This window comes from Phocoena sinus, chromosome 6, assembly GCF_008692025.1.
Source record: "Phocoena sinus isolate mPhoSin1 chromosome 6, mPhoSin1.pri, whole genome shotgun sequence".
Taxonomy (NCBI): domain Eukaryota; kingdom Metazoa; phylum Chordata; class Mammalia; order Artiodactyla; family Phocoenidae; genus Phocoena; species Phocoena sinus.
The window spans coordinates 102,877,328-102,890,998 of record NC_045768.1 but is presented as its reverse complement, the minus strand read 5'-3'; the positions used below and the strand labels follow the sequence as shown (position 1 = coordinate 102,890,998).

Here is a 13,671-nt window from a genome sequence, read left to right as displayed (position 1 = left end):
TCAACACCACAGTGCTGAGGACCAAAGACATGGTCCTTGGTCCTCAGCTGCCGGCCTGAGACATTGTGACCACCACAGAACGCACAGCATGACTTCCACTTTGCAGCCTCAGACCTCTGGACACACTCCCTTCAGAGAACACTTCAAAAGGGGAAGGTGCTTGGCAAAAGAAACCGTCAACAAAATGAAAAGGCAACCAACCGAAAGGAAGAAAATATTCATAAATCATACATCTGATACGGGGTTAATGTCCAAAATAGGTAAAGAACTCATTCAATTCAATATCAAAAACAAAAAAAAAATCCAATCGAAAAATGGGCAGAGGATCTGAATAGACATTTTTTCAAAGACATACAGATGGCCAAAAGATACATACATGAAAAGATGCTCAACATCACTAATCATCGGGGAAATGCAAACCAAAACCACAAATGAGATCTCACCTCACACCTGTCAGAATGGCCTATCAAAAAGACAAGAGATAACAATCACTGGCGAGAGTGGAGAAGAGAGAGCCCCTGTGCACTGCTGGTAGGAATGTAAATTGGTGCAGCCGCTATGGAGAACAGTATGGAGGTTTCTCAAAAAAATCAAAAACAGAACTATCATATGATCTAGCAATTCCGCTTCTGGGCATTTACCTGAAGGAAACAAAAACACTAACACAAAAATATGGAATAACCATAAAAAACAAGGAATTCCTGCCATTTGCAATGACATCAGTGGACCTTGAGGTCGCTGTGCTTAGTGAAATAAGTCAGAGAATGAAAGACAAATACTCTATAATATTACTCATATGTGGAATCTAAAAACAACAACAACATAAATACAGAGAACAGACTGGTGGTTGCCAGGTGGACACGGGGTTGGGGGAGGAGAGACTGGTGAATGTGGTCAAAAGGTACAAACTTCCAGTTATAAGGTAAATAAGTCCTGGGAATGTGATGTACAGCATGCTGACTACAGTTAATAATAGCTACTAAGAGAGTAGAATTTTTAAGTTCTCATGAAAAAAAGGAAAGCAATTTGTAACTCTGTGGGATGATTGATGCTAACCAGAGTTACTGTGTGATCATTTCACAATATAAACAAATATCAAATAATGATATTGTACACCTGAAACAAACAGAATATTATATGTCACTTATATCTCAGAAAAAATGGGGGGAGATGATTTAATAGCTGGATCTTGTTTATAACAAAACCTCCACCTGGAAAAAACCCAGGGATGACACAGCCTTCCTCCTGTGTGGAGAGAACTTACTCTTTAGAACCTTATGTAGACATGATAAAGAAACTTGCTTTCTCCAGAGTTATGAAGAAAAAGGAAGCAGCTAGAAGACAAGTTAAGACAAGCAAGACATTTGCTACTAGCTCTGGGATTTTGCTGAAGTCATTTTATGCCTCTGGGGCATACTTTTCCAATAAAATAAAGTGTTAGCCAAGAGGTGATACATATAGAATCTAGCTCTTAATCTTTTATGATTCTAGACACAAAAGGGCAAAGAAGTTAGATTTCTATGACTTATTCTTATAACTGGTCTGTGGCAGGAAGGCTGGGGAGTGACAGCCCTCTAGTTCCAGGCTCACAGAAAGTACAAATAAAAGACAACGCATCCTGCCACAGGTACACAGGTAACAAACCAGTCAGGGGGATGCATTCACCTTCGGTGAGTCAGCAAAGAGCTATTTGCAAGAGGGAGTCCATCTCTGCTGCAATTTCCTTCCCTCGAGGTTTTTTTTTTTTTTTTTAATTGAAATACAGCTGATTTACAATGTTGTGTTAGTTTCAGCTGCACAGTAAACTGGTTCAGTTATACATATATATATATATCCTTTTTTTTACATTCTCTTCCATTATAGGCTATTACAAGATATTGAGTATGGTTCCCTGTGCTATACAGTATCAAGTTGTTTTAAGAGACAAAAAGTAGGGGCTTCCCTGGTGGCGCAGTGGTTGAGAGTCCGTCTGCCGATGCAGAGGACGCGGGTTCGTGCCCCGGTCCGGGAAGATCCCACATGCCGTGGAGCGGCTGGGCCCGTGAGCCATGGCCGCTGAGCCTGCGCGTTCGGAGCCTGTGCTCCGCGACGGGACAGGCCACACCAGTGAGAGGCCCGTGTACCGCAAAAAAAAAAAAGACAAAAAGTAGACAACCAAGATTCTTAGAGGGCGTTTTGGGCATCTTCCAGTCCCTTGGGGAGGATGGAAATGTAAGAGAAAATGGCACAACCCAGAAAGGTGGACGCATCTGAACAACAGCAGCTTTGCGATGGCACGGAGGTTTGTGAAAAGTCAAAGATCACTTTTTTGTTGTTGTTGCGGTACGCGGGCCTCTCACTGTTGTGGCCTCTCCCGTTGCGGAGCACAGGCTCCGGACTCGCAGGCTCGGCGGCCATGGCTCACGGGCCCAGCCGCTCCGTGGCATGTGGGATCCTCCCGGACCTGGGCACGAACCCGTGTCCCCTGCATCGGCAGGCGGACCCCCAACCACTGCGCCACCAGGGAAGCCCCAAAGATCACTTTTGTCTCTTGCTTAGGTACTGGCTGCCAGCAATTCAGACAATCGTCTGAGTGAGCTGATGGCCAGCCCAGGCTCTGAGAAGACGTGACCTGGACATCACTTGGAAAAATTAAATTAACGCAAGCATCCTCTGCTTTTGCTCACCCAAATCTCTGCCTCAAAAGCATTTCTTAGCCTGATCTCAAAAGCACTTTTTTAAGCTTAAAACTAAAACCCTATTATTCCTGAGGTATGCTGGAAGCTAATACTTATAAACCAAGGTCAAAGGACTCCCAAAGGATTTATCATAGCCTTTAATGTCCACACACAGTGGACATTTCATAGGTGATTTTACCTATTTGATGAGGGAGAAAACTATTTTTCCCTCCTTTTAAATATTTAGTGAAAAACAAACTATGTGACCATACTCAAGTTTGTGGCCCATACATAGGGGTCAAATTCTATTACAACTCATTTTGAAGAACTGAAATGAGTTATAAGAGATTTTGACCCATATTCCTCTTCTTATTCTTTTGACAGTACTAAAATATTTTATATGTATAAAGTTATTGTTATTATATTGGGTATTGCTGGAGAAAAAACTAGAAGTTGGAAATTTTTTCCTTTAGGGAAAAAAATCATTGTAATGAGATTTGATTCCTTACCCTCAAACCCCACTGGTTTGTTTCCGAAAATTTAGATGAGGAGAAAGCACAAGTTAAGTTTCAGCTAACATGAGGGCAGATAGGACCACTACAAAAAGCCTTCTATAAATTTGGACAGACTAAATTTTGAGTAACTACTACCTTTGCTTCAAAGCCCCTCGCCAGTACTCTAAATTACTTTTCTTCTCCACGTTACTTGTGATCTCATGTTTTTTGTTTAATTACCCTGCGTACAGTATAGATGTGCTTATCGTAAGGCATCTCAACTCCTTTTGGGTAATGGGAAGTAACGGATGAATTTAAATGCCTTGTTTCTTCCATTAGATTGCACTGTTCCTTTCCAACTCATGCTCAACGCACTAATCCAATGAGTCAGAACCTCCTAAACCCTATTCACCACCGTGGTCAAGCCTTTTCTTTCCATTTAGCCAATCCTACAACACATCTTCCTCCAGGAAGCCTCCACAAATAATGAAGAAATAAAAAGGAACAGCAGCAAATTACCATTGTTCCCTTCCCAAGAATGCATTATTTAGGATTTCAATTCCTTTCCCACCCCAAGATGCTCACACAAATCCTTTGCTTAAACAGTCATTAAATCTTTTATCTATTCTTTAAATGTTCCTTTTCTTATTGCATTTTTAAATTTATTTATTTATTTATTTAGGGCTGTGTTGGGTCTTTGTTGCTGTGCACGGTCTTTGTTGCTGTGCACGGTCTTTGTTGTGGCGAGCAGGGGCTACTCTTTGTTGCAGTGCACAGGCTTCTCATTGCAGTGGCTTTTCTTGTTGGCGGAGCACGGGCTCTAAGCGCACAGGATTCAGTAGCTGTGGCTCGCAGGCTCTAGAGCTCAGGCTCAGTAGTTGTGGCGCACGGGCTTAGTTGCTCCGCAGCATGTGGGATCCTCCCGGACCAGGGATCGAACCCGTGTCCCCTGCACTGGCAGGCGGATTCTTCACCACTGCACCACCAGAGAAATCCTTCTTACTGCTTTTGACTGTATCTCATTGGAACTGCACGTAGGGCAAAATTTTCCATAACGTGGGGAAAAATTTCCTCTTCCGGCACACAAGACAAATTTAGGTAGATAACAGCATTCGTTTATTCCTTCATCATTTATTTACTGAGTACTGACCACATGCCAGGTGCCATCCTGGGAGCGGGGGGAACACTAATGAAAAGGATAAAGTTCCTGTCCTCATAACTCTATATTCCAGTATGGGAGAGAGACAGTAAACACAAACAAATAAACAAATAGGACAATTAGGGAAAAGGAGAGACATTGAGAGGTTTGGGCAAAGACAGTAGTGTCTTTAGCTGGGGTCCTCAGAAAGCTCTAAGGAGGGATTATTCCAACAGACACCTGAATAATACAGGAATGTTATTCCATTTTTAATTCTTTTTTACCTAACTGCAGGTTGATCCTCATTATTCGCAGATTCTATGGTATTTGTGAATTCTCCCACTCACTAAAATTTACTTAACCCCCAAATCAACACTCCTGGTGCTTTCGAGGTCATTCCCAGTCATGTGCAGGGGGGCAAAATGTGACATGCAAGTTCCCATCTGAGGTTGGACAAGGGGACACTGCCTTTTTGTTTCAGTTCTCATACTGTAAACCAGAGTCCTTCACATGGTCTTAACTTTAGTGCCATGTTTTTCTTATTTTGTGCTTTCTGTTAATGATTTTGCTATTTAAATAGCCCCCAAGCATAGTGCTGAAGTGCTATGTCGTGTTCCCAAGCCCACAAAGGCTGTGATTTACCTTACAGAGAAAATGCATGTGTTAGATAAGCTTCCTTCAGGCTTGAGTTTACATATAGGGTGTGGGCCGTGAGTTCAATGTTAATCAGCGATGTAAACCTTCTGTTTAAGGTCTTTAAACCTTACACAGAAACACACATGACATATGGTTATATGTTGATCAGCTGATGAAAATGTGACCAGAGGCTCACAGGAACCTGACCTTGTATTACCCCTAGGAGCAATGGTAACACATTAGCTAAGTCAGTGTTCTTGGGGACTTTACAGGACATTAACTACCACAAATAACGAGAATCCACAGTATATCGAAGAGAAAGTTTCAGTTGAGCACCAGCCTCCTCCCTCTTTAATGGAGAAAACGGTTTGATGGCCAACAGCATGAAGCCAGAATCCAATATACTGCTATTTTATTTTTGTTGCCTTTATTTTTAAGGTTGCCACTTTCTGGAGCAAGTGATGCTGGTTCCCCTTTAATGGCAGGAATGTAAGGTTTTCTTTTTCAATCACTGTTTTAAGTAAAAATAAAAAACAAGCAGGGCTTCCCTGGTGGCGCAGTGGTTGAGAGTCCGACTGCCGATGCAGGAAACACGGGTTCGTGCCCCGGTCCGGGAAGATCCCACATGCCGCGGAGCGGCTGGGCCCGTGAGCTCTGGCCGCTGAGCCTGCGTGTCCGGAGCTTGTGCTCCGCAACGGAAGAGGCCACAACAGTGAGAGGCCCGCGGTCCACCAAAAAAAAAAAAAAAAAAAACAGGCAACATAAAATATTAAGTAAAAAATAACAAATTCCACTTATATGTGTAACCTAAAAAAATGATACAAATGAACTTATTTTCAAAACAGACTTAGAAAACAAACTTATGGTAATCAAAGAGGAAAGGTAGAGGGGGATGGATAAATTAGGACTTTGGGATTAACATATACACACTGCTTTATATAAAATAGATAATCAACAAGGACCTACTGCATACCACAGAGAACTGTACTCAACATTCTGTAACAACCTATATGGGAAAATAACCTGAAAAGAAAGGATACATGTATATGTATAACTGAATCACTCTGCTGTACACCTGAAACTAACGCAACATGGTAAATCAACTATACTCCAATATAAAATAAAAATTAAAAAAATAATAAATTCAATGGGGAAGAAAGAGATGGTTCGTTCAAAAGTAAGTCTCCAAAAGTGAGTATATAAGATAGTCCTTTGGGACTCAAGAATAAAGTATCAGAACTTTTACTTGTATTTATTTTCATCTTAAAAAAATAAAGAAATTAAGCTCTAATACTTACGAACTAACAAAAAAAATAACAGAGAAGGCAAATGGGTAAGGCAATAGGCATGAAGCAGCTACACAAGGGTACCTGGTGTAAAAATTAATACAGAAACAGAAACGTCAATTAAAATAGAGTCAGGAGGCCAGAAGTGGAAACCGTGGCACCCTACCGGATAGCAGAGCCCAACAGGAAGAAAGACTTCCCCTTCTTGCGCGGCAAGAGCTCAGCCAGTGGGAGCCTGTCACAACTCAGCCAGTGAAAAGCCACTATACTTCAAACACTCAATTCCTCCAATGGACTCTATTTACTACAGCCCTCCCAACTTCCTTTTCCCCTCTATAAAAGAGTTCTCTCCTGGTCGCAGGGATTTGCATGTGGCTTGCAGACGCACTGAGGGTTGCAAACCCTGAGTTGCAATTCTTTGCTGATTCTGAATAAATCCATTTTTTGCTGGAGAACTAACTGGCAGTCTATTTGTTTCAGGTCAACACTGGACATGGCAGAGATCAAAGTGACAGATGAACAACTGAAGTTTGGGAAACACATATGGAGTTGATTTTGGGCTTAGGAGTGAGATTATATGCATATGGATGAAAAATTTATCCTGTATGAACCTTAGTTTTCTTATCTGGAAAGGAGACAATATATGAGAATTACAGCATTATCACAATGATTTAATGAAATAATGTGTAAAGCAGCAGTGCTGAAAGTTTTGAGTCTCAGAACCCCTTTAACACTCTGAAAAGTTATTGAGAATTCCAAAGAGTTTTTGTTTATGTGGGTTATATCTATCACTATTTATCATAATAGAAATTCAATCTGAGAAATTTTTTAAATACTTATTCGTTAATTAAAGTAACCATAATAAACCCCAATACATGCTAGCAATATATATATATATTTTTTTTTTTAGATCAAACTACTTTTCCAAACAAAAACACTTAGAAGAGCAGCATTGCTTTGCATATTTGTAAATCTCTTTGATGTCTGGATTCACAAAAGGCCTTTGGATTCTCATACCTGCTTCTGCATTCAATCTGTCCCAGTATCACACTCAATGTAGCCTCTGGGAAGCTATACTGTATACTCACACCAGAACAGAGTAAAGACAGGCCAATACATCTTAGTATTATTACCAAAAAGGTTTTAACCTCATGGGCCACCCGAAAGTGTCTCCAAGAGCCCCACATGTACCTGGGACAGACTGAAATAAAGGGCTCAGAACAGTGCCTTTCATGAGGTAAATGCCTAATAAATATTAATTCTCTATTCCTTTTATTCTCAGCCTCAGTGTTGTTAGAACATGAATGTATTAGGGCAAGGACTTCTTCAATTCATTACAATTGTATAATATCTAGCTTGGTCATGTTGCTAACTGGTTCTGTAACTAACTAGCTGTGTGATCTTCATAGCCAAGGATTCTTAATCTGTGTTCAAATTCAGAGGATCCATGGACTTGAAAAGGGAAAAAAGCTACATCTGTTTTCTGACACTCAGCATTTACTTCAATGATGACCAGAGGCAATAAACCACAGGTGTATTACTGATGCTGGCCTCAATTGAAATCACAGGTGTCTTATATATAAAATAGATAACCGACAGGGCCTACTGTAGAGCACAGGGAACTATATTCAATATCTTGTAATAAGCTGTAATGGAAAAGAATCTGAAAAAGAAAAGATATATATACGTATAACTTTGCTATACACCTGAAACTAACACCACTGTATATCAACTGTACTTCAATTAAAAAATAAATTAAACTCTCCTACACTGTTGGTGGGAATGTAAACTGGTACAAACATTATGGAGAAGAGTACGGAGGTTCCTTTAAAAACTACATATACAACTACCATATGATTCAGCAATCCCACTCTTGGGCATATTATCTGGAGAAAACAGTAATTTGAAAGGATACATGCACCCCAATGTTCATTGCAGCACTATTTACAATAGCCAAGACATGGAAGCAACCTAAATGTCCATCGACAGGAGTGAATAAAAAAGATGTGGTACATATGTACAACGGAATACTACTCAGCCGTAGAAAAAGAATGAAATAATGCCATTTGCAGCAACATGGATGGACACAGAGATTATCATACTAAGTGAAGTCAAAGACAAATATCATATGATATCACTTATATGTGGAATCTAATAAAAAATGATACAAATGAACTTTTTTACAAAACAAAAACAGACTCACAGATCTTGAAATCAAACTTATGGTTATCAAAGGGGAAACACTGAGGGGGAAGTGATATATTAGGAGATTGGGATTAACAAATACACACTACTATATATAAAATAGATAACTAACAAGGATCTACTGTATAGCACAGGGAACTCTATTTGGTATTCTGTAATAACCTATATGGGACAAGAATCTGAAAAAGAATGGATATATGTATAGGTATAGCCGATTCACTTTGCTGTACACCTGAAACTAACTCAATATTGTAAATCAACTCTACTCCAATAAAAAAGTTTAAAAATTTTTTAAAGAAATCACAGGCATTTTCCTATATTATGCTTACTACAGATATCTTGAAAAATTGTATATGCTCATCACTGATTCAAAAGTATGGTAGTTATTATGCATTAATAAAGAGGCACATATATTACAATATCACAAATTTTTGAAAACTATCTTGACAGCTGTAGTTCAATTACAGGTGGCTTCAATTTTCAGTCCTTCATATCTGACTTTCTGCAATTAAGAACATTGTTCTGAGAAAGTGGGCCACCTTAAGGGTTTAACCTGATTGGCCAAAGGCATTCATGTAACCAAAAAAGTAAGAACAACTTATGTTATGCAATTCACTTTACCTCTTCAGGCATCAAGTTCCTCTCTTTAAAAGGGAACTGAACTAATCACTCTCTGAGACCAAATTCCACCCCTCCAGCTAAAGCCTACGGAACACGGTGCCTGTGGTGAGGAAGAACTGAATGGGGACCCACAGCACACCTCAGTGCATTAACAAAGCACAAGAATCCGGTTTTGGTTTTTACACTAACATTTGAGAAACTACAAAGTGAAATGCTCTTAGACTAACTGGGCCTAGCACAGCGAAATAGTCGAAAAGCTAACAGTGAAGCAAATATTCCCCCAAACTACCTTTTATCACAATATAAAAACGTATAGGACAAATCCCACCAAACAATAATGAACGATTTTGCAAAGGTTCCATCATCAACATAAGCTGGGTCTGTTCTTAATAGAAATAGCTTGTTTGGGAACAGACTTAAATGTTTCGATAAATGTATCACTGTTTGCTTAACATCTAAATAAAAGTTTTCAACCTTCATATCTTAAAACACGCAAAATGAAAGAAAGAATAAAGGAAAAGAAAACAAGAAAAAAAAAAAATGAAGGGAGAAAGAAAAGAGTTTGCCATGGCTGTGGGGCAGCCCTCAGCACTTCATATCAGGGCACTAATGGCCCAGAAGTTTAAAGAACCAAGTCTGTGGTCCTCTTACCCGATAACCGACAATAGGTCATTTAAGCCCACCTGATGCTAGAGGTTGAGTCTACAGTTGAAGAACTAAGAAAGCCCAGACAGGTTGCATTTCAGTCCCTGTAGAAAAATCTAGCTGTCAGGGATAGCCAATAGTGGCACCAAGATAAGTAGAGACAGCTAGCTTCACCGTGCACAGTTCAAACTGAGATCAAACACTACCCTCACGCAGAGTAGCTGTGACTCATTAACATGCTTCAAAACGGCCATCACATGGTTTCCTTCCAGCAGAAACGAAATCTGTCCAGCAGACCCTCAGAAAGGACAATAATTCCCCCACCGTAAGTCCAACAAGCCAGTTTCCCCAATCATATTTAAGCAAGTCTGTCCACTCCATGCTTGTTTTCTCAGCAGCACACCTTTTTTTTTTACTTGCAAAGATAAAGACAGACTGAAGGCTCTCGCTTCATCCATCTAACGGATGGATGGATCTAACAGAACAAAATAAAAGTCATATTGGAGTGAATGAGATGCTGAAACCTAATGGGGAAAAAAACTGCACTAAATCATCATAGAAATTAGGTTGGCGCTTTAGAACGCCACCCCAACGCCAAGGACAGCCAGTTACTGCACGCATGCTCCATAGTGGTATCCCTCTCGAGTCACAGGAATACAAAACCATAACCTTCTGATTCACTGAACCAAAGGATAAGTAATAAAATGTAGGAATGGTGAGGGAGAGGCGTGAAGGTTATGAGGTCCAGGGAACACCAAATCTGAAGGAGGCAGTGGGGTAGGGCTTTGAGGCCTGGGTGAAAGGCCGGATTGTGGGATGCAGAGGTGGGAGGGCACTCTGAACAGGGCACAAGCGCAGGGGAGCAAAGTCCCAAAGGAGGGACTCTCCATGGTATATTGCACAAGAGGGAGAGGGGCAGTGTCTGTGCCGGAGGGTTGATGGAAGAAGCTGTGAGAGAGATGGTTTGTGAAGATATTGCTGAACTGGATTCTCAGAACCTTGAAAACTGGGCTCAGTTTAGACTTTAGCCGGTAGGTCAAGGAAGGCTTCCAAGCAGGGAGGTAATATGAACAACCATGTGTTTTAGGAATAAACAGCGGACATTGATCTCATCAGCTCATCTGTCCTAACAGTGGGCCCTTGTGTCAAATCCAGATTAATCAGAACCTATTGTGTCTAGTGAAATAAATTTCCCAAATTATATCTTGGGGCAATTTTGCTACCACATATGCTTTGGAAATGCAATTCACTTTTCTTGTCTGATGATAAATAACAGACTCTAGAACAGGAAAAAAAAAGAAAACACCATCCTTGTTCCTATGACTATGGCAATAAAACCCACATTTTTCGGATGTGTTTGCATTAACTACACCAAAGTCATAATAGTTTTGGAAAGCGTTTCTCCTGTCAAACTAAATTAGAACTGATAACTTTTTTGTGAGTAGTAATTATTGATTAGGTATTGCTAAATCTACTTTAATTTAGGAGTTAGTACCCAATAACACTCACAAATAAAGAAACTGACTCCATCTCATTTACACAACTACTGGCTACTTACTGGCACCTGATGAGGAACACCTGTCTGAAATTTTATGACCAATTCATGAGGGGACTGGTCTGGAGCAGAAGTAACAACATGCACCCATTTCTGAGTTACAACCATAGGAGAGTGCGAGGATTCTAAAAGAAATTTAAAGGAAAGAAAGTGTTTGCAACAGAGGGAAAACAAGGAATTACATGCATGTTATTATATACACACACACATATACATATATACATAAAGGATCACAATCTAAAAGTAATCAATGTGAGAAGGTTGGTTTGCTTTTTGTAACTGACTACAGAGTTGAAATGCACATAGAGATGTTAAGATACAGTATCTCTGAAACAGACATAGTCGTCAGAAAGTATAGAACAGGTTCAGGGACCGCTCCCTAGTAACCACTGAGGTGAGGAAAAAAATGGGGGCGGGATGGGAGCGAAGTCGAAGACTAACTTCCAAATAGGCCCAATGAATGACCCTGACAGGAAGTGATAAAATTCTCAACGCACACAACTGTGTTTATACTAGGGAATCGCACCCAAGCCTAATAGCCACTGTAATTGCCCCGCTAAGTGGCAGTCTTCCCACAAGACCTCAGCAACCTCACCCCTTGATAAAAGTAGGACCAAGGTTTTTCACCTGGGTCAAAACCCGCTCATCCACTTGTTTCGTATCGAAACTAATACAAAAGCAATTCCCCACACATCCTGGGAGCCCTCCAGCACCGCTGTTATGAATGCCAAGTGCCTAGCATGGGACCTGTCATAGTTTTCTTAATAAAATGTCCTCGATCTAATCCCACAACGGGATCAGAATTCTGAAGGCAGTCTGAAATCCTCTCCATACACGCTCCGGTAGGGGATGACTGTCCGCACAACCAGCCCCGGGGGCCAGCCACCCCCGTCCCCATGCCACACACTTCCTGTGGCTTCCATCACCTCCACACCACAACTTGAGTTTCCCGATCAGTTTACAACTGCTATCAGGATCCCAGTGCCTGGGAGGAACGAGGGGAGGGCGGCTTCCTACCCCCAACTCTTTAAGTTTCAGAGAGAACCTACGAAGAAGGAGGGCAGAAAGCACTGGGGCAGCCAGCCGACTTCGCGTTCTGCCGGCCTCGGCTGGTTACAAAGTACTGAATGAAGCCACACGGACAGGGAGGAGGGGGGCGAGCACCGGACCGGGGTGCCCCAAATGAACCACAGGCGAACGCCCTCACTTTGCACGTTTCTACGCTGCAAAGCGCTGCAGCTTTGGGCTCGGGGGCAGGATTGGCAGTCCCGGAGCCCAACTGCACTTTTAGCCACCCGGATGCCCCAAACCCAGGATGACTTCCCCCACGGGGCTCCCGGAGAGGGCTCCGACTCCCACCGCCCGCTCGGTGGGACGGCTGCAGCTGGGGCCGAACCCTCTCGGCGCCCCCGCGGGCAGCGGCAGACTGAGCCGGGTCCCGGCAGGCGGGCACCGAGTGGCCCGGCGTCCGCCGCCCAACTTTGCGCGGGGCAGGGCCGCTCCCGCGAACTTGGCGGCGGCCGGGTCGGGGGCGGGGTGGGGCGAGCACTCACCAACTCCGTACTTCTGCCTCTTGGTCGGGATCCAGCGGGCCATGGCGGCGACCTCGCCCCGCGGCAGCGGCGGCGGCGGCGGCTACAGCTCCCAGGGCTTCGGCTGCCACCGCGCCGCGCTCCTGCGCGCCCCGGACTCTTCCGCCATGTTCCACCAAACTTCGCCCGGCCCCGCGCGCCGTCTCCTCGCGGCGCTGCCCACGATCCGCTCCGGCTCCAACCCCGGGCCGCGGTCACCTGCTGGGCCCGGCGGCCGCGGCGCCGTGCGCGCCCCTCCCGGCACCGCCCCGGCCCCTCCCGCAGGCCGCGCCCTCCGCCCGCCGAGGCCGCCTCCGCGCCCCGACCCCCGGGCGCTCGGCCTCTCCCGCCGGCCCGCCCCGGACTCCGCGCTCTCCCCGGCCGGGGCTGGCTCCGCCTTGCGCACTTCCCGGGAGCAGTTCCCCAGCACAGACTGGGGTACAGTTTTTTTCCTTCTGGTGTTTTGTTTTCCCCGCCTTCCCCGCCCAGACTAAACCCCTTGGATCCCGGGGGGCGGGTTCCCCGCCGCGGGTGTCCGGAGGGCTGCGCTGGAGGCGCCGGGCACCCCCAGGCGGGGCGGCCGAGGATGCGGGGTCCGCTCCCACCGCGCGTGCCGGAGCATCTGGGGGAACTAGGATGAGTGAATAAGGAACTAGGATCTAGGACGAGTTGTTTCTCGCCCCCGGGGCACCCGCAGTGCCTGGCACTCCACGGGCGCTCAATAAATATTTGTGGAATGAATGAGCAGTTGACTACTGCGTTCACCCCCTAGAGCTTTCGCTGACACCACGAGAGCCGGAAGCCGGACTCCAGGGCAGACATGATCTCCTGTGGCCACCGTTTATAGCCTTCAAAGCAGGAAC

General features: G+C 43.8%; 1 protein-coding gene across 1 annotated transcript in view; it reads right to left on the bottom strand.

Moving 5' to 3' along the window:
• DOCK5 (dedicator of cytokinesis 5) overlaps positions 1-13,096 on the bottom strand; it is a 220,937-nt gene extending 207,841 nt beyond the window's left edge. The window contains 1 exon segment of the mRNA XM_032635523.1: positions 12,791-13,096. Within this exon segment, the coding sequence (XP_032491414.1) occupies positions 12,791-12,833 (43 nt within the window). The 5' untranslated portion in view covers positions 12,834-13,096.
• Between the last annotated feature and the right edge of the window lie 575 nt (positions 13,097-13,671).